The 25887-nt window shown below is 49.2% G+C and overlaps 12 protein-coding genes across 12 annotated transcripts; 5 read left to right on the top strand and 7 right to left on the bottom strand.

The window, feature by feature from the left end:
* Positions 1–13: 13 nt before the first annotated feature.
* Positions 14–3173, bottom strand: EV420DRAFT_1618427 (uncharacterized protein; the record flags this gene model as incomplete). The annotated part of the gene is given in 7 exon segments (XM_060475338.1): positions 14–1229; positions 1332–1486; positions 1506–1825; positions 1860–1945; positions 2002–2504; positions 2536–3002; positions 3050–3173. The coding sequence occupies 7 exon segments, from the start codon at positions 3171–3173 to the stop codon at positions 14–16; spliced, it is 2871 nt and encodes a 956-aa protein (XP_060335762.1).
* A 1464-nt stretch (positions 3174–4637) lies between these two features.
* Positions 4638–5090, bottom strand: EV420DRAFT_1055214 (uncharacterized protein). The gene is made up of 2 exons (XM_060465553.1): positions 5080–5090; positions 4638–5029 (listed from the first exon to the last, which is right to left on the bottom strand). The coding sequence occupies exon 2, from the start codon at positions 4924–4926 to the stop codon at positions 4687–4689; it is 240 nt and encodes a 79-aa protein (XP_060335761.1). The 5' UTR covers positions 4927–5029; positions 5080–5090; the 3' UTR covers positions 4638–4686.
* Positions 5091–5253: 163 nt separating this feature from the next.
* Positions 5254–6219, bottom strand: EV420DRAFT_1263488 (uncharacterized protein; the record flags this gene model as incomplete). Its single annotated transcript, XM_060467178.1, has 5 exons — positions 5254–5676; positions 5728–5876; positions 5925–5947; positions 5996–6036; positions 6091–6219. 5 exons carry the CDS (start codon positions 6217–6219, stop codon positions 5254–5256), a joined length of 765 nt encoding a protein of 254 aa, XP_060335760.1.
* Positions 6220–6582: 363 nt separating this feature from the next.
* EV420DRAFT_1517351 (uncharacterized protein) lies at positions 6583–8374 on the top strand (the record flags this gene model as incomplete). Its single annotated transcript, XM_060472001.1, has 7 exons — positions 6583–6688; positions 6740–7394; positions 7447–7726; positions 7780–7958; positions 8019–8104; positions 8157–8280; positions 8328–8374. Coding segments are annotated over 7 exons (1477 nt in total), but the record flags the coding sequence as incomplete, so codon positions are not given.
* Positions 8375–8622: 248 nt separating this feature from the next.
* On the top strand, positions 8623–9317 carry EV420DRAFT_1055148 (uncharacterized protein). The gene has a single exon (XM_060465552.1). The coding sequence runs from the start codon at positions 8859–8861 to the stop codon at positions 9219–9221; it is 363 nt and encodes a 120-aa protein (XP_060335758.1). The 5' UTR covers positions 8623–8858; the 3' UTR covers positions 9222–9317.
* Positions 9318–10771: 1454 nt separating this feature from the next.
* Positions 10772–12874, bottom strand: EV420DRAFT_1517338 (uncharacterized protein). The gene is given in 6 exon segments (XM_060472000.1): positions 10772–10995; positions 11046–11159; positions 11203–11670; positions 11726–11836; positions 11856–11964; positions 12032–12874. 6 exon segments carry the CDS (start codon positions 12684–12686, stop codon positions 10797–10799), a joined length of 1656 nt encoding a protein of 551 aa, XP_060335757.1. The 5' UTR covers positions 12687–12874; the 3' UTR covers positions 10772–10796.
* A 588-nt stretch (positions 12875–13462) lies between these two features.
* EV420DRAFT_1517334 (uncharacterized protein) lies at positions 13463–14368 on the top strand. The gene is made up of 3 exons (XM_060471999.1): positions 13463–13627; positions 13689–13835; positions 13858–14368. Exons 1-3 carry the CDS (start codon positions 13528–13530, stop codon positions 14325–14327), a joined length of 717 nt encoding a protein of 238 aa, XP_060335756.1. The 5' UTR covers positions 13463–13527; the 3' UTR covers positions 14328–14368.
* On the top strand, positions 14293–15676 carry EV420DRAFT_1725821 (F-actin-capping protein subunit alpha; the record flags this gene model as incomplete). Its single annotated transcript, XM_060479826.1, has 8 exons — positions 14293–14510; positions 14566–14681; positions 14735–14839; positions 14895–14947; positions 14998–15138; positions 15189–15285; positions 15335–15556; positions 15614–15676. The coding sequence occupies exons 1-8, from the start codon at positions 14429–14431 to the stop codon at positions 15674–15676; spliced, it is 879 nt and encodes a 292-aa protein (XP_060335755.1). The 5' UTR covers positions 14293–14428.
* Positions 15614–17983, bottom strand: EV420DRAFT_1054835 (isocitrate lyase icl). Its single transcript, XM_060465551.1, has 6 exons — positions 17702–17983; positions 17481–17644; positions 17313–17428; positions 16235–17259; positions 16045–16182; positions 15614–15992 (listed from the first exon to the last, which is right to left on the bottom strand). Exons 1-6 carry the CDS (start codon positions 17759–17761, stop codon positions 15879–15881), a joined length of 1617 nt encoding a protein of 538 aa, XP_060335754.1. The 5' UTR covers positions 17762–17983; the 3' UTR covers positions 15614–15878.
* Positions 17984–18017: 34 nt separating this feature from the next.
* Positions 18018–19975, bottom strand: EV420DRAFT_1517324 (UDP-N-acetylglucosamine-dolichyl). The gene is made up of 7 exons (XM_060471998.1): positions 19692–19975; positions 19500–19641; positions 19238–19451; positions 18857–19184; positions 18619–18807; positions 18331–18568; positions 18018–18280 (listed from the first exon to the last, which is right to left on the bottom strand). The coding sequence occupies exons 1-7, from the start codon at positions 19934–19936 to the stop codon at positions 18206–18208; spliced, it is 1431 nt and encodes a 476-aa protein (XP_060335753.1). The 5' UTR covers positions 19937–19975; the 3' UTR covers positions 18018–18205.
* A 28-nt stretch (positions 19976–20003) lies between these two features.
* EV420DRAFT_1263824 (cytidine deaminase-like protein) lies at positions 20004–21649 on the top strand (the record flags this gene model as incomplete). Its single annotated transcript, XM_060467195.1, has 6 exons — positions 20004–20088; positions 20140–20292; positions 20341–20649; positions 20699–20753; positions 20808–21144; positions 21194–21649. 6 exons carry the CDS (start codon positions 20004–20006, stop codon positions 21647–21649), a joined length of 1395 nt encoding a protein of 464 aa, XP_060335752.1.
* Positions 21650–21885: 236 nt separating this feature from the next.
* Positions 21886–25858, bottom strand: EV420DRAFT_1638178 (uncharacterized protein; the record flags this gene model as incomplete). The annotated part of the gene is made up of 17 exons (XM_060476806.1): positions 21886–22179; positions 22239–22340; positions 22387–22525; positions 22575–23414; positions 23465–23554; positions 23603–23698; positions 23745–23858; positions 23907–23987; positions 24032–24124; positions 24176–24301; positions 24359–24485; positions 24534–24633; positions 24678–24932; positions 24984–25381; positions 25434–25599; positions 25652–25709; positions 25764–25858. The coding sequence occupies 17 exons, from the start codon at positions 25856–25858 to the stop codon at positions 21886–21888; spliced, it is 3174 nt and encodes a 1057-aa protein (XP_060335751.1).
* Between the last annotated feature and the right edge of the window lie 29 nt (positions 25859–25887).

Raw genomic sequence — 25887 nt, 5'->3', positions numbered from 1 at the left:
TATAAAAAATATTCTACATGGTTAGAATGCCCAGTGAGACGACAGAACCGTGGCGTGAATGAGGTAGTGGAATGTTCTCCGGTAAGATAGGGAGACTGCGATCCTGAGAAGCAGCTACGGGCTCCTTTTCTGGGACGGCTACTTGCTTCGATATACGGCGAGGAGGGGGAGACAGAGATCTCAGTTGCGGTTCGTCATCGATCGTGATGGGAACGTGGACCTTTGGCGTGGGCATTTTGGGAATGGGCATAGAGGTCGTGATAGGCGTGTACAATTGCAGATAGCTGTGGTCGTTCTGCATATAAGTAATTTTCTCGCTGATAGGCGTTGATGGCGAAGACGTGGATATGTGTGACAAGGGCGTATGCGGTGGGGACATGGTAGAATGACGTGATCGTGGCGATGGTGTATGGAATCCGTTACTGATATGTAGAGGCGAAGGTGCGCTCAGAATGCGAAGTCGTTGTTTAAATGAAGTAGTACGTGAAGCGGGAGGTGCAGAAGCAGGTAATTGATTCACCGGGGGTTCAGGAAGTGGACGAACCGGTGGGGGAAGGGGGGCACTCGTGGGATTCGGTGAAGATGGAATAGTATACAAATCGCTTTTCATGGCCACGCCGGCGCTGGCTCGACGTGACCGGCGTTCTGCCTCGTCCGGGCGAGGTGGGAGTTGACCCACGGGTGGCGGTTTGGGCACCATTAATGACAGCCTGAATCCGCGGCTGGTCGAGTCACGTTGATGTCTCTGATCCGGGGCAGGAGGAAGTGCAGTAGTAGGCGCCGGTCGTGGAGGTGGCATCGAGGCGCGGTGAGATGAAGCAGGACGTGTGTGAGATATTGATCCGCTGTTATGTGAATATGACGTGCTCGTAGTAGTTGACAGCTCAATGCAGAGCCTCCAGACGCGCGCTTCGAGAAAGTAGGGAGGGTGGATTACAAGGCTTTTGCCGCTCGTCGCAGAATACGTAGAGTTCCGGCTGGTTGGCCGGTCAACTACACTAGCATATGGATGTGGTCGCGTTGGTGACTGACTCAAGGGTATAGCCGGCGGCGGTCCACTAGGAGGAGTCAGACGTTTTGGTAACTGTCGTGACCATCGCTTGACGCTCGAGCTCCTCTTGGTACTTGCGCTCGACGAATGCCCCGATGCGAGTGTGGAGACAGACAAGATAGACGGTTCCCGGGCTTTTTGCTCAGGCGTTCCGAATAAATTACCGTTGGCAAGCGGACTGGGAAGAGGTTCTGTACCCGAACAGGTCATGGGAAGAGGAAGAGGGAAGAGCCCAGCTCGTTTGTACCATTAAATTGACTGAAGGACCCCATAGTCTAACGAGGGGGCACCCGAGGTAGTCCAGCGCTTCCGAGGAGGTGGTTGTAAAGGAACAGCGCCCATTGAAAGCGCACGGGTAGCCCTATCTTTGTTTACTGTGGGTGCGGGTGATATCCATGAGCTTGTTAGTGTATCAGTTGTCCGCGATCTTTCGCTCTAGATCCTGAGGTGATACAATTGGCGTGCCGAGCGTCGTAGGTGATGTTGGGTAATGAGAAGACATGCTGAGAAGGTTACTTCCCATGGAGCCGAACGTGTCTTCCGCTGGATTATTACTAGCTCTCTCAGAATCGATGGACGTTGAGCGTGATCCAGAGCGCGGGCGGGTCGTACTGGTGAAAAGACCCTTCAGAGTTGACACGGCACCGGCAGGAGCAGGTTTCGCAGCAGGCGTTTGTGAATGGGTAGACTGCGATGAGGATGTTGAAGAATACGTTTGGTCTACACGTCCCAGGGATAAGCCTGAACGGTAGGAACTCTTGCACATTAAATTTGCTCTGTGGAGATGAATTGACGATGCCTTGGGCACGCATTGAGAGCATGACATCCATGTCACCCTTCGGTTCCACGATTCCATATGTGCTGCCTGGAGATCCTAGGCCCGCACGTACAGCCCTGTAAATGTAATGTAAATACTATGTTTTGGATTGCATAGCTGAAGAAGAACGCACCGCTGACCGAATATCAGCTGCTTGATATTCGTAATCCATCGTTGAGATTCGGCTTGATTGACAATTTGCAGAAACCACATTGTTCGACCGCTCTCTTCAGGGTTCAAATCCTTTTTCAAAGCACCTACGTCAACGCCGCCAACTTTGATGACGTGTTTCCGTCCACCAACTTCTTCTTCTGCCATAAAGACCACGCTATCTTCATTGATCTCGAGCCGCTCCAGCTCCTTCTCCTCGCCATTTGATGTTTTGAAGAGATGCAGATACGATACAGTGGGACTTGAATTAGTTGTTACGTGTGCCGCGGGAGAAGATAATACTAGGTAGCGGCTCCTCCACTGTTTCGACAGGGTGAATATTCGAAGAGAAGGAGGCGCGTAATACTTCGGCAGGGAGGCCGAGGCCTGCACGAATTGGGACAAGGCGGCAGGAGAAGAGGGGAACGGCGGAATGGGTATAGGAGCAATGGAATTTGAGCGACTATGGACTGAGCGTGGATGCAGCTTGGTTGCGAGCAAGAAATGGTGCAGAAACCGGTAGAGAGAATGCAGAATGCTGTGGAGACCTTGGCGCCGCGGCACTTTCCGCAGTCCGGGCCTCGGGCTGTACAAGATACTCTTGACGCTCGGTTTGCTCTGGCTCTTCTTCTTCTTCCAAGGGCGGTGGTGGTGGATCGGGTTGTAACAGAGACGAAGTCAGGCCTATTGCTTGAGCAGCGGCATCCCTCAGCTGCTGACGCTCCTCGAGCTCAGCATCCGGGCGCGGTGCACTGATTTCTATTACTCCTGGAAGTACGAAGGGCATAGGAGGTTGTTGGCGAATAGACTTGCGACGACGGCCAAATTTGAGGCCCAAGGCGTCCGACGCAACGATGAGTAAGCTGCCTCTGGAGCGTCGCGAAGGCGAAGTAGGAGGAGAACGTGACCCAGGTAGTTCAGAAGAAAATGATAGTGGCGCCTGGTTACGGAAATCCGGCGTAGTGCCCAACTTGGGGTCGATATCTGGGTGCAATCTTAGCGAAATTTCATAGAATAGCACTGCTACTCACTGCGCATGGAAGAAATATCATCTAGTGTAGTATCACTCATTGCTTTCTCCTTCCCCTTTCCTTTTGATTTGGATGAGAGAAAGCCGCTGCTCCGACCGTCGTAGGCGCCAAGTTCCGGCGACATTGGCCGCAATGGCTGCAATGGCGAGACGAGCTGGAGGTCGGAGAAGGAGGCCACTGAGGTCGGCGACGAGGACTTGAAGTATGGCGACTTCTGGTGGAAACCCGAGTAAGTACTGGCTGTCAGGGCGATATTGCTGGACGAGCACGAACCTTGAGGGATACCGAATCATCGACCCAGAGGTGGTCAAGGACCGTTGCAGTCGACATGAAGGAAGGTGATGGAAAAGCAGCAGACACAGGGGAGGGAAGAGCGAAGCTGACAAGCACGGCGGAGGCAAATACGGCTTACCAGGCGGTATTTGAAAATGGAAGTAAATAACTAACGCACTCGGCCGTCAGTCAAAAGTCAAAAGACAAGGGTGGCAAAAGCCAGCCCTATACGAACAGCAAGTATTTATTTCCTATCATATCATTCCGGAGCAACCGCAACAGATTATTCTCGCCCCGGTGCTCCAGCCCGACCGGTATACCGTGCGGCGCACAGCTAACAAGTACTCCTGGACGTCTGCATTCCCGACGGCGAACAAAGTAACAATCAATCCGCGGGGCCCACGAGTCTCGCACTTGCCTTGTATAATATGGAATTGGAACATTCATTTGTTCGGCCCCACAGATTCCAGATTGTCATGCAGAAAAAAGGGGAGCCGACTGTAAGATCCGGCTCTGGATCTAACTGTTTCTTTCTCCTGGACAGAGAAAGATGCAATCATCGAGGCGATGATGAACAGGTTCAGGTCCCATGTGCAACGGAAAGAAGATGTTACAATTTCGGATGCCTTCAGAGCCTTGCAGATCAGTTTGTACTTTGTAAAAAAATGTTGGAATCAGGATTGCTAGTCACCATCATGATCTTAGGACTTCCTAGGGACGTGCTTCGGACAGAAGGGTGGCGGCTGCTATTTTCACGTCGAATTATTGTCATTCAAGTTGATTCGAGATACTGCCGCTTTTTGAAAGAGTCGAGGCCTCAGAACTTGAAGACGAAAAGGAAGTCAAAGAAAACTGATAGTTCGGTCATCGTCGTCATTACTACTCCCTTTGATTCCCTTTGGAGTCGGGTGTCAAAATCCCGAATGTTTTGATAGCAACAGACCTGCCAGCATAGAGTAACTCACACGTGAAACTTCGGATTCTGATGAGGTGCATTAGCCTGACAAGCTGCTTTATAGAGTACCACAGTCAAAAGATACCGCGATGGAAAGCCCGAGACTCACGAGGAAGGATAATAGTCAAACAGCCTGGAACCAAAAGGCCCAAGTAACACGGAGACTTCGCGTTCACATGTATCCTGAGCAGTGAGATACGAAATCTCAGAATGGACAAGTCCAAATCACGATACAATTCTCCGCGACTTTGAACAGTGGCGTTCTGATTTTTTTTCTTTCTGGTTTTGCCGTGCAATGCGCCTCTCATTCAATGGCGGCCGGGATATATTTCACCAAGCACAAGCGATGCGAATTTTTGCTCCCGTGAATTTCACCGTCCTTGCTGCAAATACGAGGCGGCGACCTCGCTCAGCACAAGTCCGCATTCGTTGCGATATCTGGTGGTGGAGCAGTTGCCGAGCTTACATTGAAATAGGACTTCCCGCCGCCCGGAAGCTTGTAGCGTAACGATAGCCGTGATGATGAGATGAAATGAAATAACCCTACGGTCGTACTGACAATCAGGCAGAATCCGGTATGTGGTAAATTCAAGGGCCTAATGAGCAGGAAAATCAAAATCAAAATGCTGATGTCGGTACACAGAGTCATTTATAGCTGCGGAAGCGAAAATAAAGCTCACGTAGCGCTTGCGAAATGACCGAACACTTGAAGACACTCGAAAGCACTCCTCAATTGGACAGCAAGGTTACATCTTCAGAGGGACAATCAAGTTGGATGAAAAAGAAGGCAAACAATCCTCACTTACAACAGTATATCACACTCGAACGATCGTGTACGCCAGACATCGATTGTACGACAGCAAGAAAGACCAGCAGCACAGCTGCACGGCCAGTAAAAACAGTAATATACACCCAATACATCAAACTATTGTCCTCATTAACAACAGCATATGACCGAAAACGAAATACTTGCCTGCTAGACCACAGGTCGATTCCGTTTGAACGTGCCAAAAGGACCCACAGATGATCCACTGGACGTAATACCAACCGGACGCGACTTACCCGGCTCGAAAAGCGTCCTTGAATCGTATCCCTCCCTCCTTGCCTGCAACGGCGGCAGGAGCCCCAACATCCTCTTCAACTCCTCATTCTCCTTCTCCAGGCGCGCAAGCTCGATCTCTCTCTCCAAGGACGCCGCCGCCTGTTCCTCCGAGGCATGTTCCGCATCTTCGCCCTCAAGAGACCGGAGTACCCGGCGCATTATCGTAGAGAGACGTGTGATAGCTCCCGACGTAGCAGTACTAGTCGATAAATCCCTAGCAGCGTTGTCTTCTTCCAGTGCTAACAACCTTGTCTCGTATTCACGTATCAGAGACAGTTCGCGTTCTTGGACGTCTTTCTTCGGGGCGAGGTCCGTTAGGAGAGGCCAAGACTATGTGGGAAGACATACAGCGCGATTACGAAAGTTGCTCATCACCGTCTCCAAGGTTTGCTCGTATTCTTTGATGAGCGTATTCAGCTGCTTGTTGTCATACTGCAGACTTTGATTTTCGGAGCTCATCGTCGTGTTCATTCGTTCCAACTCGGCATCATATTCCTCTATCGCAGAAAATGAGCCGTGTAACGCCGGAACGAAGAACTGCTCACCTTGGCTCTTATCGAGGTTGAACCTATAACTTTCCAGTTACTCTTTCACGTAAAGGCGGGCGACGTCTTACCTGCGCAGTACAAATCCTGTTTGTGTGTGAACGGCCTGGCTCTGTAACCAAGTCAGATCTTGCCATAACTTCAGGGATCGTCAACTTGAACACACCTTAACATTCCCTGCCTGCGCATACAACGACACCGAAAGAGTCCGATTTTGGTTCAACTGATCGCTAAGTTCCGTAATAATCTGCCAGAGTTGCATGAGATCTTGGTCATTATTGTCCAGTATCGTCATGATTAGCTGTCCAGCAGGCGAGAGTCTCAAAGAGAAGGCGGCGGTGTACTGCCACTGACCAAGATGGACACATAGCACGTGCTACAGGAACGGTGTTTCCTGCGGATCATTTTCTTTCATCTTCGATCACTGCTAAGAATAAAAAATGCACTCCTTCACCATTGGCAGAAATATCAGCAAGCCCGTCCATTATTGGAGAAACCCATCGGCTCTCATCTCAGCGGCTCCCCCTTCCTCACATCAACTCGCCTACCGTTGTAAATACTCCCGACCGGGCGCCGATTGAGGTGAGTGATCACACTGAGACGAGACTACAGGATCGCACCACCATAACTAGGACATCTTTCTTCTTGTAAGTTACCTTATGGCGCCTCCTGTCGAGCTGATTGCACGTATCCTCACTGACACCTGGGTCAACTTACCTGCTTCCACTGAAGAGCACATCAAAACTTTCATGAATTGCTCCCTCGTGTCCAAACAATGGGCTATCATTATGAAAGAGGTCAACTCCACGCACTAGATGATCCCCTTCTCATACAATGGAGGACAGTTATACACCATCAAGTCGCTGTCCTCAACTTCGAATCCAATGCTTTGCCGCACTCTAACATTTCGGGTTAACTATGTGACCACACCGCAGCGTCTTGTGCTTGCCGGATGCGAACCTTCTATTGTGGTAAATCAGGGGATAGAAACCTTTCTTCAAAAGCTATTCTGTGGCCCTGACACACCTCGCCATGGAACGCATATCTTTGTCGACTATTTTGACGATTCCCGTGTGCATGTCCCCTGGATTCCTCCCCAGATCACACGGCTAACGATCGTCTACCGCTATCGATCTTGGATATCTGACTGGATAGAAACTCGACGTTTCCGTCTCTGCGATTGTGAGAGATCTACCGTCGACCACGACCAAGTCGATGATCTCACCATCTTGGGGGCCACGTCTGAGTTAACAAGAGGACTGATTACCCCTCTCAACAAATGGAAATGTCTGTCTTCATTGACTATAGATTCGTCTGTCCGAGATATCGGTATTCCAGTCTCCTCTCGGATCTCTGTCATTAGACGGAGTGACGGTCTACGGTACGAGACTGTAGAGCCTAATTACGCGTGTCGTGTTATGTTTGGTGATCAATATCACCGGGCATATTGGTTCTACATGTCAAGCATTGGTGTGTTGTCCCATATATCCGCATTTGAGTACTAAGCACTTGACCTGTTTAGATATTTTTGACAAACGAGATATACCAATGCTCAAACAAGTCATTCCACTTGGGTCCGTGGGCTACATTGACCCGCTGACCAGGAAATTCATTGTATTGTTCAATGCCATGGATCCAGGATCATTAACGGATGCACGACTTGACTCGATCCCTTCTCTTCTTGAGAGTGGCGTGACAAAGTTAATCGTCAACCCGAATCATTCTTCGGGCCGAGTGTGGGATCATAAACACCCGTATTTAGATGTGGCATCTTTGTTCGGGGCTTTGAACGAAGGGAAATCGTTCGTGCTTCGTCATTATCTTGGGAGCCCCCTTCGGCTGACCGACTCGGCAGAGTGTATCATATCCCAGTCGGACTCGACAGACCAGAACAGCTCTATCTTGCGCTGGGGCGAGCTTGCCGCAAAGAGCTCATAGGAACTCATTTTGAGACCTGGTTAATGGACCATAAACAGAAAATTCTGGATATTTTCGGAGATGAACACCCATATATTCGAAAGCGCATAGACCTTGGTGAGGCAGTCTAGTACATGTTATACAATCTGATCTTGACTCATGAGATATCGTTCGAAGTGACAACCACAATAGATTCTTCTCAGTATGCTTGGTTTGCACACCTAGGCTTCAAATCTCAGCGACGTTACATGCGGACACAAACAGTAAATCTATTCGCATGCCCTATTGACCATTGCCACTCATAATATTTCACAGTTTTACTTTCGGGTGGCTCCTCCACACATCCCTGGGAGTCCCTGGGGAGAGTTCAAAGTGCCGAAATATAATCACACTGATGACCCCCACGATCTTATCTCTTGGAGTCATGTCTCCACCGTGGGTCAGTCACCGATGACTGTACAGATTCGCTGCCAGTCTCTTAATTAGTCCCTCGTCGGGCGCTCTTTTTGGCGGCGAAAGCGGCTCACTTCTGAAGGTCTACAGTGGTCCGGCGAATATCCTGCGTCGACGGGTTATCTATCTATTTATTTAACGGTTTCTTGCCTACTGTGCTCCGCTCTGCGGCAACTCACCCTTGGCTCTGAATAAATACATGCTAGGTTATGTGTTAAACACATCTTCATCGCTGTCCACACGTCGCAGTCGAGGACTTCTGATTAGTCTTCCTTGGATCATTTTCTTTGGATCTCTACCAAGAATTAAAAATGCACTTTTCGAACATTGGCAGTACATTACGAAAATATTAGCAAGCCTGCCTACTCTTGGAGTGACCCACTGGTAGCAGCTGCACCTCCATCTCAGCGACTCCCTCTTCCTCACATCTGGCAACCTGCATGCTGCCGTAGTGAAATACCCGCCGATTGCGACTCTGAGTGATCACACTGAGACAAGACAGTATTGGATTGCGCCACCATGAAACACCATAAGTAAAGCAGCATTCTTCTTGTAGATTACCTTATGGCCCCTCCTGTCGAGCTGATCGCACTTATCCTCACTGACACCTGGGCCAACTTACCTGCTTCCACTGAAGAGCACATCAAAACTTTCATAAACTGCTCCCTCGTGTCCAAGCAATGGGCTACCATCATGAAAGAGGTCAACTCAATGCACTCGCTCATCCCCTTCTCGTACAACGGAGGACAGTTATACACCATCAAGTCGCTGTCCTCAACTTCGAATCCGATGCTCTGCCGCACTCTAACATTTCGGGTTAACTATGTGACCACACCGCAGCGTCTTGTGTTGACCGGATGCGAACCTTCTATTGTGGTAAACCAGGGGATAGAATCCTTTCTTCGAAAGCTATTCTGTGGCCCCTAACACACCTCGCCACGGAATTCATATCTCTGTCGACTATTTTGACGATTCCCGGGTGCATGTCCCCAGCTTCTGGATTCCCCCTCAGACCACACGACTAACGATCATCTACCGCTATCATTCTTGGATATCTGACTTGTTGGGGGAGCAGCGTTTCCGTGGCTGCAATTGTGAAAGACCCACCGTCGACCGCCAAGTCGAACATCTCTCTATCTTGGGGGCCACGCCTCAGTTAACGAGAGGATTGATTACCACTCTCGACGAATGGAAACATCTGTCTTCATTGACTATCGATTCGTATGTCAAAGATACCGATATTCCAGCCTCCTCTCGGATCTCGGTCATTAGACAGAGTGACGGTTTACAGTACGAGATTATAGAGCCAGACTTGGCATGTCGTGCTATGTTTGGCGATTTATACTACCGAGCAAATTGGATCCACATGACAAGCATTGGTATGTTGTCATATATCTCCATATTCGAGTATTAAGTACTTGACCTTGTTTAGATATTTTTGATAATCGAGATATACCAATGCTCGAAGCAAGTCATTCCACTTGGGTCTGTTGGTTACATCGACCCGCTAACCAGGAAATTCATTATGTTGTTCAACGCTATGGATCCAGGATCGCTGACGGATGCGCGACTTGATTCCTATTCCCTTCTCTTCTTGAGAGCGGTATGACAAAATTAATCGTCAACCCGAATCATTCCCCGGTGGTGTGGGATCACTAAATACCCATTTCTCGATGTGGTATCTTTGCTCGGAGCTTTGAATGAGATAAGATCGTTCGTGCCTCCTCATCTTAGTAAGTACTTTCCGACTGACCGACTCGGCAGAGTGTATAATGTCCCTGTTGGATATGGCAGACCAGACGAGCTCTATCTTACACTGGGGACGAGCTTGCCGCAAAGACCTCGTAGGAACCCATTTCGAGACCTGGTTAACCGATCATAAACGGAAAATCCTCGATATTTTCGGAGATGAGCACCCGTATATTCGAAAACGCCTGGACCTTGGTGAGGCAGTCTCCGTATTATATACTCTGATTTTGACTCACCTTAAGGTGTCGTTCAAAGTGACAACCACAATAGATTCCTCTCAGTATGCTTGGTTCGCACATCTAGGCTTCAGAACCCAGCGACCTTACATGCGGACAGGCACAGTAAATCCATTCATTCTCCCTATTGACTACTGTCACTCATAATTTTTCAGTTTCATTTTCGGGTGGTTCCTCCACACATCCCTGGAAGTCCTTGGGGAGAGTTCAAAGCGTTAAAATACGATGATCCCCACGATCTAATCTCTTGGAGTCATGTCTCCACTGTGGGTCAGTCACCAATGACTGTGCAGATTCGCTGCCAGTCTCTTAATTAGTCCCTCGCCGGGTACTGTTTTTGGCGGCGAAAGTGGCTCACTTCCAAAGGGCTACAGAGATCGGCAAATATCCTGCGTCGACTGGTTGTCTGTCTACTATTTCACGGTTTCTTGCTTACTGTGCTAGCAGATACAATATTTTCCGCATTTTCTATCGTCTTCTAAGAATAAAACTACATTCGAATATTGGCAGTTTAATATCAGCAAGCCTGTCCATCATTGGAACAACCCAACAGCTGCATCCACACCTCAGCAACCCCCTCTTCCTCACATCCAACCTGCATGCCATTGTCCCTTAGAATAAAATACTCCCTACCGGGTGTCTGCACCACTGCCAACGCAGGATGAAGCAGTCCACCCTTCGAGGTCTTGAGATGCACGCTTTCCACATGATGATGTCTAAATCCCAATCAAATAATATTCACTGAAGTGAACACGACAGTGCTTACGCAGGCAGAAAAAGATTCACACGCTGATTCTTCAGCTTCGTACTCAACGAAGTTGATGCCAGGCCTGAAAAATCCTGGGCCATCTCTGTCGAAGATTTCCACCGACCACTGACACTGTCGAACGCAATCAGAAAAATCACAACCAAGCGATACAGACCGCACGAGCCTGTTACCAACGACACAAGCGAGGATATACCTCCCCGCAATGACCTCAAGCACAGCACCGATCTTGCCTTCGCGTCGCATCCTCTTCAACCAATGCCGGCTGATTCCCCGCTCATACTCCTCATGGCTAGTCCAGCAAACATGCTCCATCAACGTCGGTGGAGATGTCTCATGCACCGAAGGCGGTAGAATCCTATGCTCTATATAAGCTGACCAGTCCGCGCGAATTGGGAGCGAGTCAAGCTGGTTCTTCTCAGCCGCGGGAGGATGGCCAACGACTTCGCAAGTCGGCTCCAGGACGTAGAAGGATTCTCTGGCGTTGCGATGTTGCATGGTGATGCACCAGATCTCGCCTTTGATAACTTCTTGGGCATCGACCACCGTTCCAGACATCCATTTATGAGCGCCCTGGCTATCGTCGCCTACAGACACACTGAAAAAAAGCCGTGTCAATAGGAACCTTTGTGGTAGTACTGTTAACAAGCGCTGGTCAACAGAACAGTATAAGGGCGCACCGAACGGCTATCGTAGCCTGATGTTCATGGTCAGGACTAGTCCACAATTGGGGCGATATAATTGTTTTGTTACGCTTGAATACCCGAGGGAGGAAACGACGCAAGATACATCTCCCGTCGCTGAGCCAACTCTTGGTTTCGCTGTCGCAGGTATGGCCACATGTTAGTCATATTCTGAGGATAGGCTTGAAGGAGAAGCGCAAATCGGCAGTCCAGGGAATTTTTGCAATATTTTTTGGCTTGCAGAAAGATAAACTGCATACCAAAGGATCAGATCAGCCGTCAAAAATATGTTCTAAATCGTACCGGCATATCGGAACATTCGTGAGACTAAAACACATTGCTTTAAATCTTCCTCGTAAACCTGACTCAGTATAATGGCGATGCGAGTTACAAGCCTGCGTTGAGCCATAGAAGGTGGCAAAGTGATGTTGTTTAGTGAGATGGGCGGAAAATCAGGAAAATCGAGGTATGAGGGCGACAGCAAGGTAGAAGTAGTTGCAACGTTGTTCGAGTGTACCGATGGAGCGGCGACGGGCTTCTTGACGATGAGAGGAGTGAAGCGCTTCCCAGTGCCCGTCAGGGTTACAACTTTTCGACCAGAATCTGGTTGCGGTATAGGGTTTCGGGCGTTCTCCTCGGAGAGCGCTGAAGAGGACCCTGTCATCGGTGCTTTGGAAGGGAGTAAGAAAGGTATCGGTTTCGGAGTTAGCTTCTGTTTCTTCTTCTTCTGCTCAGCGTCTTTCGGAGCAGGACGTTTTTTGGTCGAGGGTCCAGTTGGAACTGCAGAAGACGTTGCGGTGTCAGAGTTAGAATGAGGACGAGAGACATTTGCATCACGAGAGAATACAGTAGAAGGTATTGCCGATGAGAGTGTTTTTGCTGTTGGTGCTTTGGGAGCAAGTGTCGATTTACTGAGGACTTTAGGCGCGGTTTGCACTACTTTAGTAGACTTTTTCATTTGTGTATCGGACGCTTTGAGTACCGATGTATTTTCGAACGGATTAGAGGGCGGAAGTGGACGAGGAAGGGCAGGAGCATTAAGTGAATTGGACTGAGAAGCAGAACTAAGAAGTCTTCGAGGGAGTTCGGCCTCGGGAGGCTGTTTTTGAAATTTACGAGATGCCTGAGAAGGCACAGAAGACTGAGAGTCGTTGATAGTAATTGATGGGTTTAGAGACGAAGGTAGCGAGGGCGGAAATGGCTGAGATGGCTGAGTCAAGATGGAAGGACCAGAAAGCACGGAGACATCTCGAGATAAGGTAGAAAGAACTTTTGGTTGAGGCTGTTTGGGTTGCGATACATCTTGGACAGCCGCGAAGGCAGGAGCAGTTTTGGACGCGTCGGACGTCGAGACACCAGCAGCAGGAGAGGTCTCTTGTCCAGATTGTTTTCCTTGATGTTCAAGAATCTTCTGTATCAGCAACGCTTTCGTGAGCTTGGAGATGCCCGTGAGGTGTCGCTCTTTGCATATGGCTTTGAGTTGAGCGACGACGAGTTTCTTGAGGGCATCTTCTGTGAAAATGACTTCCATGACATGAATAGCTAGCAGAATAAGGTAAACAGAGTAGAAAATGAAACCAGAGTGACCCACAGGAAGGCTAATAGAGGCCAAGGCAAGTTTGACGCGTTCTGTATGCGACGCGTCGCGCCGGTTGTTTACTGAGACGGATCCGGCCTGGGAAGGGAAGCACGATTCAAGCTCCGCTTCAAACCGACGGAACTCCGGCCCGGTCGCTTTGACTTGGGCTTGCTGCCTGCCCCTGTGCCCTCAGGCAAATCCTAGGCCAAGTACAACGCAAATGCCTTTGGCCGCTGCCTGCGTGCACTGTAAGGGCACACATAACCAGTACAGTGCCTATCTCATGACATGTTCGCAATGTAGGACATCCTACCACCACAGCAAGTCTACATCTCGCGTATTGAATGAATATCAATGTTCCCTAACGTTTGCTCTTTCTAGCATGCCACCAACCTCCTCTCACCCAAGATAACCTGACAAGCATACTCAGCGCCACGTTTCGTGATATCCCAGACCTCGAAAACAGCCTACTGTCGTGGAAGTGCGGTCGCTGCACAGGAACCAAGGCGGCGACTTCCAGGGCATCAAGTAGCCTAGGGAAAACGGCCAGCAACGACGACAGACCAGAGACCAGCTAAACGAGTGGCATCTGTCGACGTGTCAGTCGAGGTCATCTCGATATCCAGTGACAGCGAGCCAGAGGATGCCCCGGGTCCATCTCGAGGAGCCCGTCGTTGGTCATCCCCCATTGAAATAATCGATTCGTCCCCCCAGAAGCGCCCACACCCCGCCCTGCCTTTTGCTGATTCAATATCGGCTGTCAGAACGCGTTCACCCGTCGATGACCCTATGGATATCGACGAGGAGCCCCACATCGCGCCAGTTCCAGATGTGAAGCCCGACATTGCGACCACCTGGTTGCGGGACATTTTCTATAAAGACCTGAATGACGATCCTTGGGAACGGAGGAAAGATAGGCTGAATCACAGGTCACGGAAAATTAGAGTAGTAGCAAAGTGTCAGAGACCCGTCGATTCGTTTTACCTCTATACAAAGGAATGGAAGCCAAAGATTCCTTGACGTTGTTTATAATAAATATTGAAGGTAGAACTTGAACTTGCATTTTGAGCAAAAGTTTCGCTGTGCCTCCCTTTTTGGCAAGTCACGTCTTCCTTCCGACCATGGACTCAAAAGAACGAATCGACGCCGCTTGCAGCTTCCTTCTCCAATCCCCACCAGGAGAAATCAACGACGTCCTCAACGGTACTCTCTCCTCCTTCTAACCAACCAGTCACCCTACTAATACCCCCCGACAAAGATGTCCGAAATATCATATCCGACGACGACACCCTCCAAGAAGGCGTCCTCCCAGCACTGCGCGAGTACAACCTCGCCCAATTCATGACCGTGGACGTCCCCGGAACAGACCATCAAGTACGCATCGCGCTGCACGTCAATCATCGCCTGATGCTGATATCCAACCTTAGTCCATCGTGAGCGAGGCTGCGAGGGTGCCGTCATCCGAGAACGGGAAAGAAAGGTTTCTGGATCCCCGGTCCCAGACTACCTTCGAGTTTGACCATCTCATCTTGGTGTGTGTTGCTCGCCCTCGTTATGCAGGGCCTCGTCCTCAGTTGTATTACACAGGAAGCATCAGAGTCACAGCCGGTGGAACCAAATGAAGACTCAGAACCTTTCCGGTAGGCCGCACCAAACCTTTCCTGGGCAGCTCCCTTGACCATTCTCGCAGCTCTGCATTAGAAAAGGCGACACTCCAGTACCTCTCAGCCCACTTTCTCGACGGCGTCTCCTCAGTATTCTCGAGGACCGAATCCCCAAACCAATTCGTCATACAAATCGTAGCGAACAAGTACAATCCCTCAAACTACTGGTGCGTATCCTTGTTTATTCCTTGGGCTCTCGATCTTAACAATTGTACAGGTCAGGACGATGGCGGTCAGAGTACATCGTCGATCTCAATGAACACAAGGTCGATGGAAAGGTGCTGGTCAACGTGCATTATTACGAGCAGGGAAATGTCAGTGTATGCATCCATCCGATACCTCCTCTTCCTCATCAGTTTGTAGGTCCAACTTGCTACGACGCACACCGTTTCAATAACACTCCCCTCTGCTATCGTCACATCCTCTCCGGGGACTTCCACCACCAAAATCCTGGCCCTCATCGAGTCAGAGGAAGGCAAGTTCCAGTCAATATTGAACGACACGTATCAGGACATGGGCGAGAAGACATTCAAGGGCCTACGACGCGCCTTGCCTCTTACCAGGCAGAAGCTGGATTGGGATAAGGCATGCATGCTCTCACTTTCTTTTTGTTATTCGCAGCACTTATATATCCGTTATCAGGTTCTTGGCTACAAGCTTGGTGCAGAGATATCTTCGAGTAAAGGTGTTTTTGGCAGTTCTTAGACCGCGCAAGTGTACCACAAATCCAACTGTAATCAATCACACCGTGCGGTGTTGTAATTCAGGTGCACAAGCGCTCAATATCCTCTTGGTTGTGTGCACGCAGGTTCATTTTTGTACATCCGATGGATCATATATACATGTGTGTGCGAAGGTGCGTTATTATATCAAGTAATATTGTCCGAGACTACGTCGTCTAAATCTATTAGAGTTTCGAAGTGAACTGCGCCTCCGTGACACCAGCACCCATGGCAGAAGTAGAGGAAACACCTCCAGTGACGGTTTTGATCAGGTTGTCTGCGTAATCAGCACCACTCCACTATTTGCTCGTCAGTAATCATGTCTCGAGCTTCGATATCAAAGAACCGTACCTTTTGGTGAGTGAGGACGTCGGTACCGAGTTCTCGCTCCTTGCGTTGCACGATCTCGACGTAGGCCTTCATACCAGTCTTTGCAAAGTTCTGCGCGAACAGGTCGGATATGTACGCGTTAGAATGCAAGCCACCGAGCTGCAAACCACATATGAGTCCCACACTAGAACACTTTGACCGTACGACTCACCGTGATGAATTGCCAGACAAAGCCGAGTTTGCCCAACTGCCATACGAAGGACTCCATATCCTTCTCACCCAATCCAGCAGCATCCCAGTTGAACGACGGACTCAAGTTGTATGCCAACCAATGTCCTGGTCGGGCCGCATGGACACCAGCAGCAAACTCCTTTGCTTGAGAGAGGATGGGCTTCTTAGTCTCCATCCACAACAAGTCGGCGTAGGGAGCAAAGGCGATGGCGCGATTAATGGCGCACTCGGTGCCGCCCTGGTATCGGTAGTAACCTTCACGCGTCCTTGGTGAGTCCCAATCCCAATAAGGCACTGTCTTCAAGCCGTACTGCTTCTGAGCAATTTCAACTGCTGATGGCCATGATGCATGGGCGACGGTCGACAGGAATTTGCTGACCGTTGCCGAGCTAGCACCTTGCTTGCTCAAGGCGTCACCAAGAGTCTTGGTGAACAATTGAAGGTTAGCAGATGCTATCCACTGGTCTTCAATTACTTGAAGCTGGTCACCGTTCTTGCCTGCACGCTCGGCTTCCACCATGACGGAGTTTAGAGGAGGGAGTGAAGGGTTAGTCGAGCCAAGAATGAACGCGTGATCGCGATCATCAATGTTGGAAGTGATGAGGGTGGCCGCTTCGGAGTCGGTTCTGGCGACAGCAAGGTTTTCGACTCCCATAATATCATATTGGAGACGGATGGCGACAAGTCGGTTGATATGTTCGGAGATGGGCACCAAGACTTTACCAGCCATGTGTCCACACTTCTTGGTGCCGGGCGCCTGGTCCTCAACGTGAATTCCAGCGGCACCCTTCTCGACGAACATCTTGGTGAGCTTCATAATTGCAGTTAAGCCTCCGTGACCGGTGTCGGCATCAGCAACGATGGGGCGGAGGTAGTCGACAACAGGAGTTTTAGCGAGCTGGGCATCAGTCAGATTGGAGCGAGCTTCATGCTGTTTGCGATCATGGAAAAGCTGGGCCATGAACAAATGCTCAACCTTGTTGGGCACCGTGTTTGAAGGGTAGTCTGTAGTTGTAATTCGTGAGTCATGATGAGTCGAAGTAATCCTGGAAACGCACCTGCAAGGTCCGGTCCGGGTTCATTGGTGCTGGACGCGGTACTCGACGATTGCCAGCCAGAAACATAGACAGTCTCGAGGTACTTGGCCATCTGTGTAACTTGAACAGGGTCAAGACTGCACAAAAGTTGTGAACAAATTTGTGAAAAATGACGACGAGGTGACTTACGCTCCATAGGTGTGTGACGGTGTTCCCCTCTTGGCATGTTGGCTGAGCAGTGACCAGAGCTTCTTGCCTTGAATATTGGAAGGGTATTCGATGGGTATCGTGCCGCGCTTGGCAACGACCTGGGCGGCGGTATACGGGCGCGTTACTCGTGCAAAACGAGGGCTCTACACGACGCAGCATGTTAGTATGGGGTACAAACAAAGGAAGCGGAGACGAGTTACCTTCCACCATTCCTCCACCTTCCTGACCTCCTCGGCGAACGCGGCTCTCTCGCTGGACATTTTATCGGATATTGTTGGTATGGATAAGATGGTAGTAGTAGGAGGACAAGATGTATTTCGCGGCTTCCCCGCATTTCCAGTCTTAAGCCGTTACCCCTTTCCGGTACAGACGGAACATGTGATTCCGTCCTCCTTAAATGATGGGCACCGATTTATTCCGACGGGGCTCCTAAGTTTCACCCTCTTTTTCCTTCGGCACAGGCGCACCGAAAATCAAGCGTCTTGGGTCTCTTTCTCAACAGAAAACGATCGTGGTAGGGTAAATACGCTTTATTACCTTGTACATACAATAATATCAGTTCTATAGTGTCAGATACAAGCGGAGGAAATTCTCTCAAGTTAGTATCTTTTTGTACGGGGGCCCGTAAGCTTCCGACCTCCCGCATCCCCCGTCGCTGTGGTGCAATCTTCTACATAGTGGGTTATCACGGAGTGGCGCCACGGTTACCGTCTATCGCCATCATATACCAATCCCGCGAGCCCATATCGAACAATAAATCCTAAAATACTTCCGGCAACCTTGGGGAACATCAATACTCCACTGCTATAAGAATGGTTTTTGACGTCACCTGAGAGCACATTAGAACCTTCACAAGGCTCTTCTCGCTCATTGGTCCGAAATGGAGCAAGAAGAAGTTTAGAATCGTCAAATTCGTCGTTTCTAGTACTACCCCAGAGTTCGGATGTATGGTAGTTTCCGTTAGTCTTAGCGCGGACATAAGCTTCAGTACCACAGTCGTCAATTCAGATGGTGGGCGTAGAAACACGGCTTTGGACGGATGGAGGAGGTTTGTTTCCGCGTCGAACCTGATCACTTGCCCATCAAAGATCCAAGAAAAGGCACTGTCTAGACTTACCTAGGAACCCTGTGCCGAGGGCACGGCACCAAGCCGAACAATTGAGGGCATGAGAGTAGAAAGTTGAACACCTGCGGAATAAAAAAGAGCAGCAGCGTCTTCGAAAAATGCGCTTGGATGCCCACGACGGCAAAGGCCATCCCCGTGACATAGCACAGCGTATCTCCGGGAAACACTCTGGCAGGGTACCTGAATCCTCATTAGCATATTTTTCACTTCAAAGCAAAGAAATTACTACCAATTATGATATAAGAAGCCCAAGCAAACAGCCACAAGCGGCATCATGAAGTACAGGCTAAGCAGGTGTCTTTCCACGAGCACTTTGCTTCCATAGGCCATCCCAGCGCTCCAAACGCCGCCAAATTCAAGCTCGGTCTTGTTCCCAAGCAGGTGAAGCGGTAAACGGAATCCCATTCGCCACGGAAGGTAGAGAAGGTCGTTTAAGATGACGGACGCCGCAATGATCAATGCTTGACTGACTTCGGACCCATTGATTCCAGCAATGATATTGATACTATTGGTCGCAAAAGTGGAGAGCAGAGACATGTAAACATAATATAGAGGCCCTACAGCGCGAGGTAAGAGACCAGATGACACTGAATGTATAGAACAAATTTACCGAGGTTCACCAAGGTTCCAAATGCCCATCGAAGAGGAAGAGGAACGACGACATGTGTGTTACCGCGCGCAGCAAAGTAGACAATCAGAAGGGGTATGGAAGCGATTATTGGGACGGGAAGCTTGTGACGCCATCGTATGTCGAAAACATCGTCCAGGAAACCGAGTAGAGTGGCGATGAGGAGGGAAAGAATCGATGAAAGGTAAACGGACAACTATAACAACATTGGAAGTTGATTTATAACACCAAATTGGAACCGTACTTGATGGAGAGGAAACTCGGCAACAGATATGCCTTCATGCGTCGTCGCTCTCTGAGACAGAGAGTCCGAAAATGCGAACGGTATAAAGAGCAGCAAAGTCAGGATGTAAACCGATGCGCAAACAAGTCCAAGGCTCTCTGGGCTGCGAAGACAACTTGAGAACAAAGCCACAGCGTACAGAATAGAGCGTACATTGGCGTGTGGTATACTTTCAACAAGTCCTTTCCCTTCAAATTCGCCTTGACAAAGGTGGGCCCGAGTGCAGGAACAAGATACAATGTTGCCAAGAACGCAAATATCGAGAATCCAAAGCAAGTGTATAGGGCTGGGAGGGGAGGTACTGGGTCGAGCAATGGCCTGACGACGAACCAGGCTGCGATGGGCAGCAGCCCGAGTAACAGTATCGAGGGCAGCGGTCGGGGCGCCAGATCCACCATGGACGTTTAGAGTAGCATGAGGTCAAGCGCAGACGTGTTAAGACGTGTCGTGGTCACGCGTTTGGCGATGTCCTCTCCTTCGGCACCCGAGCACCTCAACGCTACAGGATGTCGCATTCAGTACTCGGAAGGCAAAGGTCGCGGCGTCTACGGTAGGCGATGAATTTTCGTTCCTTTTCGATACCCTCATATGTATTTTTCAGCTTCTCGGTTCATTGCGAAGCGAACGCTCGTTGAAATCAGCCCTATTCTCTTGTTCTCGAAGGAGGAATACGAATCGCACGGCAGATACACCGTTCTCGACCATTACACATTCAAGTGCAAGGATGGACGGATGGCTCTAGCTTTGGGACTTGGTGCGTTGTTTACTTTTCTTCTGTTCATACTAATAGATCCAAGGATAGGTTCTCTGTTCAACCATTCTGATCCTCCCAATGTCACCTACGAAATCGATCTTGCAACGGATTCCATACGATATACCACCGTTCGCGATATCGAGCCTGGCGAAGAGCTATGCATCTTCTATGGTCATAAATTGTGGTTTCAACCTGTCGAATCTGACAACCAAGCCACTGTGGAATCTGAGGCAGAAGAGCCCCTTCCCATGTCTGCTAGTAGCCAAAATAACGATGATATCGTCGCTGAAGATAACCTTCCTTTCTTCAAAATCAAGCCACCTCCAGATGAAGAAGACCTAGCAAGTATAAGGACTAGTAAGTCATTATTCCTCACTAGATACCTCTAATTAATGACTCTACCTAGTGCAAGCATGGGCTGTAGATATCCCGGACCCAAGACACACAACTGCAATACTCAAGTAATGCTAATTAACCTTTCGACAATATTTTTTCGCTAAATAAGCTTTTCATAGATGGCTTAAACAAGCTGGCCTCGATACCGATGATCTAGGGCACCTCAAACGCGTCCAAAAGCAGAATGGCAAGACGCGACTCCTGCTGACGGCACTACCCACATGTCCTCCGCCTCCGGCAGACTTCAATCTACCTGAACCCATCCAACTCCCGGTACCAACCTCTGCCGCTCTCACGCCTACTTCCCTGGCACTCAAATCAAGTTACTGGCCTACCATATATGCTCCACGTCGGAAAGGCGAAACTGAATCCTGGTCACAAGGCAAAGTGGCCTGGGCACGAGATGCAATGAGCTTGACCGTCGCTACGGCCTTAAGAGCGCAAGAAAACGGAGAAGTTGTTCTTTATTTCTGCATTGTAAATATTTCGACTGACTGTCCTTCAGCTACCCATCGCAGCCCACGTGCCCATCCCCTACGAGGTCGATAACGAAGACGCTATTCCGGTAACCGGTACAGCTTCAGATACACGAACGTCGACGCGCCATCCTCTGCGCCATTGTGTGCCCAATCTCGTAAGAGACATCGTGGATCGATACCACGAGGCGAGGAGACAATCGTCACCTCCCCCAGACTCTGTGAAGAATGGAACGAATTACCTCCTTACTTCTCTCTCGCTTTTCATCACGCACGAACCCTGTATAATGTGCAGTATGGCATTGCTGCACTCCCGTGTTAAAGAGGTGTTTTATTTCATACCAATGGAGAAGACAGGTGGGTGCGGTGGGTTGGCTTGTTTACCCACTTTGCCCGGAGTAAACCATAGATTCACCATCTGGAGATGGCGAGATGGGGACTTTGACATAGATCGCATTCGAATACATGAAAACAGTGATGCATAACCACCGGTCTAAGAAACATTACAAGCTCTGTCGAGTTTGAATCTAATACAGAATAGTGAGAAGTAACGTATCGGCACCTAAGCATGTACGGTAAAGTAATACAAGTATCGTAAAAGTTGATCCGTCAAACTAATGGACACGATATAATGATATGATGATGATGCAAGGTGGATGCAAGGTGACGAAAAGAACAAAAATACAGTGTGGATGATGGGAATAGAGATTAGGATGGGATATTACCAGTTAGCCTTGCGTTTGCCTCCTTTCCCGCCTCCGCGGGCCTTGCCCTTAGTCTGTCCTACCGCCGCAGGAGCAGGCGTCGTCTCAACTTCGACGATATCCACTTCACTATCGGACGACTCGATCATCGTTATGTCGTCCCTTTCCTTTTCCTTCTCCTTACCCTTCCATGCGCGCCATTCCTTTGACAGCTCCAACAGCTGGTCCCTAAGGTTTTCCCTCATACCACCAATATCCTCAGCTTTCCACACCACCTTGCGATCCTTTTGCAAGTTATCCTTCCCCTTAGGCTGCGAAACGGGTTAGCGACTTGGATACGACAGAAAGAGGCAATCTAAGCAACACGAACAGCTGTGATGATACTACAGTATCGCGCAGGATCGGACATGAAAGTTTGTGCAAAGTGGATAAGATAGATACCGCAGTCGCAAAAATTGGGCTGTACGGGTACCTATATCGCTGTCAGTCACTGACTAAACATCATTCATTCCATTTACCAATGCCTGCTTCCCAATCGGTTTGCTTGAATTTTCAATCCCTTTCTTGTCTATCGCTTCTAGTCGGAGGTAATTCCCTAGCACAGTAATTACTCTAGGATGACGAGAACCGAGAGAGTCCATCGTAAATATATATGTCCTGGAAAAACGTCAATGCGGGACGAATAGGCTATTGCTATCAGACTTACGAAGGCCGGTCGTCAACTACCACCACTTCATCATCATCGGGAACTTCCGTGTGCGTATCAGCATCGTCCTCGGCCTTACGCTTTCGCGTAGCGTAGGTCTTCAGTTTCCCTTTCCGAGGGCTCTGCGCATCCTCAGCGATGACGACAGGATCTGACTGTGGTTCCGCCTTTCGTTTGCCCTTTTTGTCAGACGACGCGTAGAACCGTGATGGTGGTATCCCCCCAGGGCAGGAGACAGACTCTTCGACCTGGGCAGAGACAGACTCCACATTCTCGTTGTCACTGAATAAGGAGTGGACAGTGTCAAGATCGATTACATCCGACTTCTCTCCTTCAAATCTGGGTGACAAGATTTGAGACTCACTCCCGGAGGCTGCTACTTGTGCTTCGTCGGATCGGACGTTTTCGTCCTCGGGTATGAAATCACTGGACCGCTCCTGTGGACGGTCGTCAGCCGTGAGTGAAAGAGATCTGCGCCGAAACTCTGCGGGTATTTCTTCATCGACATCCATATTGGCATCGTCATCCGGCGGTTCGTGCATGTCCACATCATGTACGTCAGTGGCTGACTCATCTTCCTCGATGGTGCATGAATGAGATAGACGCAGAAGTTCTTCTACATCATGCGCCTCCTGTGCTTCGCTGGAGAAAACATTGGCAGAGACAGGACTGTCATTGAGAGTAGCTTCAGGAGAGTTCTCTCGAAGTGGATCCACTGCAGGGGAGGCCGAAGTTACATTTGATTGTCGTGTTCGGCCACGCGTTGCTGGAGACGGCATTTCAAGAGGAGGCAAAAGAATGTGCTCAGGTTGATAGATAATCGCAAGGTACCAGTGAAAACTATGAGGCAAGTCATGTCAATGGTCATAAATTAAGGGAAAGCGACGTACTTCTCGTTAATGGGCACTATTATGTATTTCTTCGCGAAGATATCGGTCTTGGAAGTCCAGCGACGCACAGCATTATAACCTTCGTCGCTGCTGGAATTGATGATCAGTCATAAACCACGAGGATCTGAAGAAGCCTACTTCTTTATGCTTAGCTTCTTGTAGAAGAAAGAGCTAAACACATAGATATCGTTTGCGAGTTCTGGATTTTCTTTCTCCAGTCTGGAGTGCCACATCCTGAGGAACGGATGAGAAAGGAATGGTGGAGACGAGATAGTTATACTTCAGTCCAAGTTCTATCAGGTTATCGTTGAGGTATTCGCTTGGCCTCAGTCGGTTGAGATCACTTTTGCTAAGGTTAACTCCCCCCGTCGTCCCCCACGGATACACCAGAATTCTTGACCATAATTAGTTACCATATAGCAAGCAAATGAAAAATACAGACAGCTCATCAGGCTCTTCTTCTGGAGGTTTGGGTGACGTGTCGGAGTGACGAGTCGAACGGCGCGGTGCGGATATCCTGATCCTATCATATAGATGAGCGGATAATTAGAAACATGACGAACTCACGATTCTTGAGTTGGTTCATTGACTACAACGCTACTGGACTTGGCCTTTCCATTTACACGAGGTTGGCGTGTACTACGTTGACCTGACTCTGACCTGTAAATGATATTCAACTAGTTGACTAGCAAGGAAGAAGATAAGACAGACTTATGCGAGGTTGATGCTGAAGAAACAACTTCTACCGGAGGTGGTGACCAGCTATCTCGTGTAGCGTCGACATCGACTGGGTCTGTTTCAATCGCACAGGCAGCGTTCCATAGAGCATTTTCATGTCTGGATATACAAGATTCAAGACTTCCCCGCGAAAGAAAGAGATTCGTTGGATCGCACCTAACAATACTACTGTCTTGGATGTTTGCCTGAAACCACGCCAACATGGTATCGAACGAGGCCCCATGCCATTTAGGATGCCCCTTGTCGAACCTTACACATATTTGGCCCTTTCGCCCATTATCGCCTGGGTCTCTATATAAGAACAAGCTAGAAATGAAAGGAGAGGACAGACCAGGAATAAATGGCGCCTTTTTATTTACGCTCGCCTTTGCCTTTTCATCAGACGTTGATCGAAGGGTAAAAACGGGATGTTCCCTCTCCCGTTCCATGCCCTGCCAGTTGTCAGCAGAGGTCGTACAAACTGAAGATAACCGACCTGAAATTGATAAACATCACGGTCAATTCTGAAAGTCTTTGACTTTGACGACAGGCGACCGTTTCTAAGCTCGAAAGTGCCCTTCTTCTTGTTACAATGGATAGTGCATTTCTCCTCGACATGCTCCGTACCAAGCATATAGTCCTTCAGAGGTAACATCCACTCGATCTCTTTATTTGTTTCCCTGGCGGGAAGTGTAGGATTGAACGGGGCATCTGATGCTCTTTGAGGTGGGACTCGTCCTTTGGTATTATTCTGTAGAAATTAAATGAACACAGAAAATGACCCCCGTCGAAACGGACAAACCTTCGTTTTCATCCTCAACTTGGCCCTTAGATCTAAATGAGGAACCTTATCCGGGTGTTGGACTTGCTCGTTCCTCTTCTCAATCTGACTGACCATGTCTTTCACTATTCCTGACTTTCTAGGTGCAGGGACAGGAGAGTCAAATGACTCGATAGGACTCGTAGATCGGCCGTGCTTGTTCTTGAGAAATTCTATCCCGGAATTTGGCATCGGTCTGTCTTCATCAAGGGCATACTTTTCTGGCTTCTTCACACTTGGCATCCGCGGTAGAACATTCAGTTCGTCACTAGAAGGCTGAGCTATTCGTTGACCGACGTCTTCAGAACTGTCATGCTCCAATATGATGACCTCAGCATCGTCTTCTGGAGCTATGAGAGGTAAATTGGACCTTGAATTACCTGGATGGGCTTGACTCGGCATTAGGATTCTAATGATTGACAGAGAACATACGAGGCTTGGCAGGATTTGAATCAGTGATCTTCCGTCGTTTCATCGGTCGGGGGGCGCTGTTGCTATTCGACATTATTCCTGTCCTTGCAGTGGACCAATTCTGTGGCTTATTGCTGCCATGAAGATTATCCTGCAAGCGACTGCCCGAAAATGGATTGTAGCCACGCTTGAAGTCATTGTCAAAAGGCGGTCGATAGAGAAGGAGCATAAGGACGCACAGAAGATGATGAAGCACCTGGAACAGAAATTGGGGTGGGTTTTTTATTCCATGATTTACTGGAAGAATTCTTTGAAAAAATACAGCTGCAAGATAGTACCAATGAGACATACTTTGGACCCGATATTGACGCGTCTCTGCGATTAGGAACCGAAGGCCCAATGCCGTGTAATTCTTCCAGCTGAGGTCTTGATTTAAGGCTCGTCATTGGTGCCTGCAGGAAGGGAAAACGCGAGA

The sequence above is a fragment of the Desarmillaria tabescens genome (assembly GCF_030435595.1).
Source record: "Desarmillaria tabescens strain CCBAS 213 chromosome Unknown EV420scaffold_6, whole genome shotgun sequence".
In the NCBI taxonomy this organism is placed as follows: Eukaryota; Fungi; Basidiomycota; class Agaricomycetes; order Agaricales; family Physalacriaceae; genus Desarmillaria; species Desarmillaria tabescens.
This window is presented reverse-complemented; position numbering and strand designations above follow the sequence as displayed.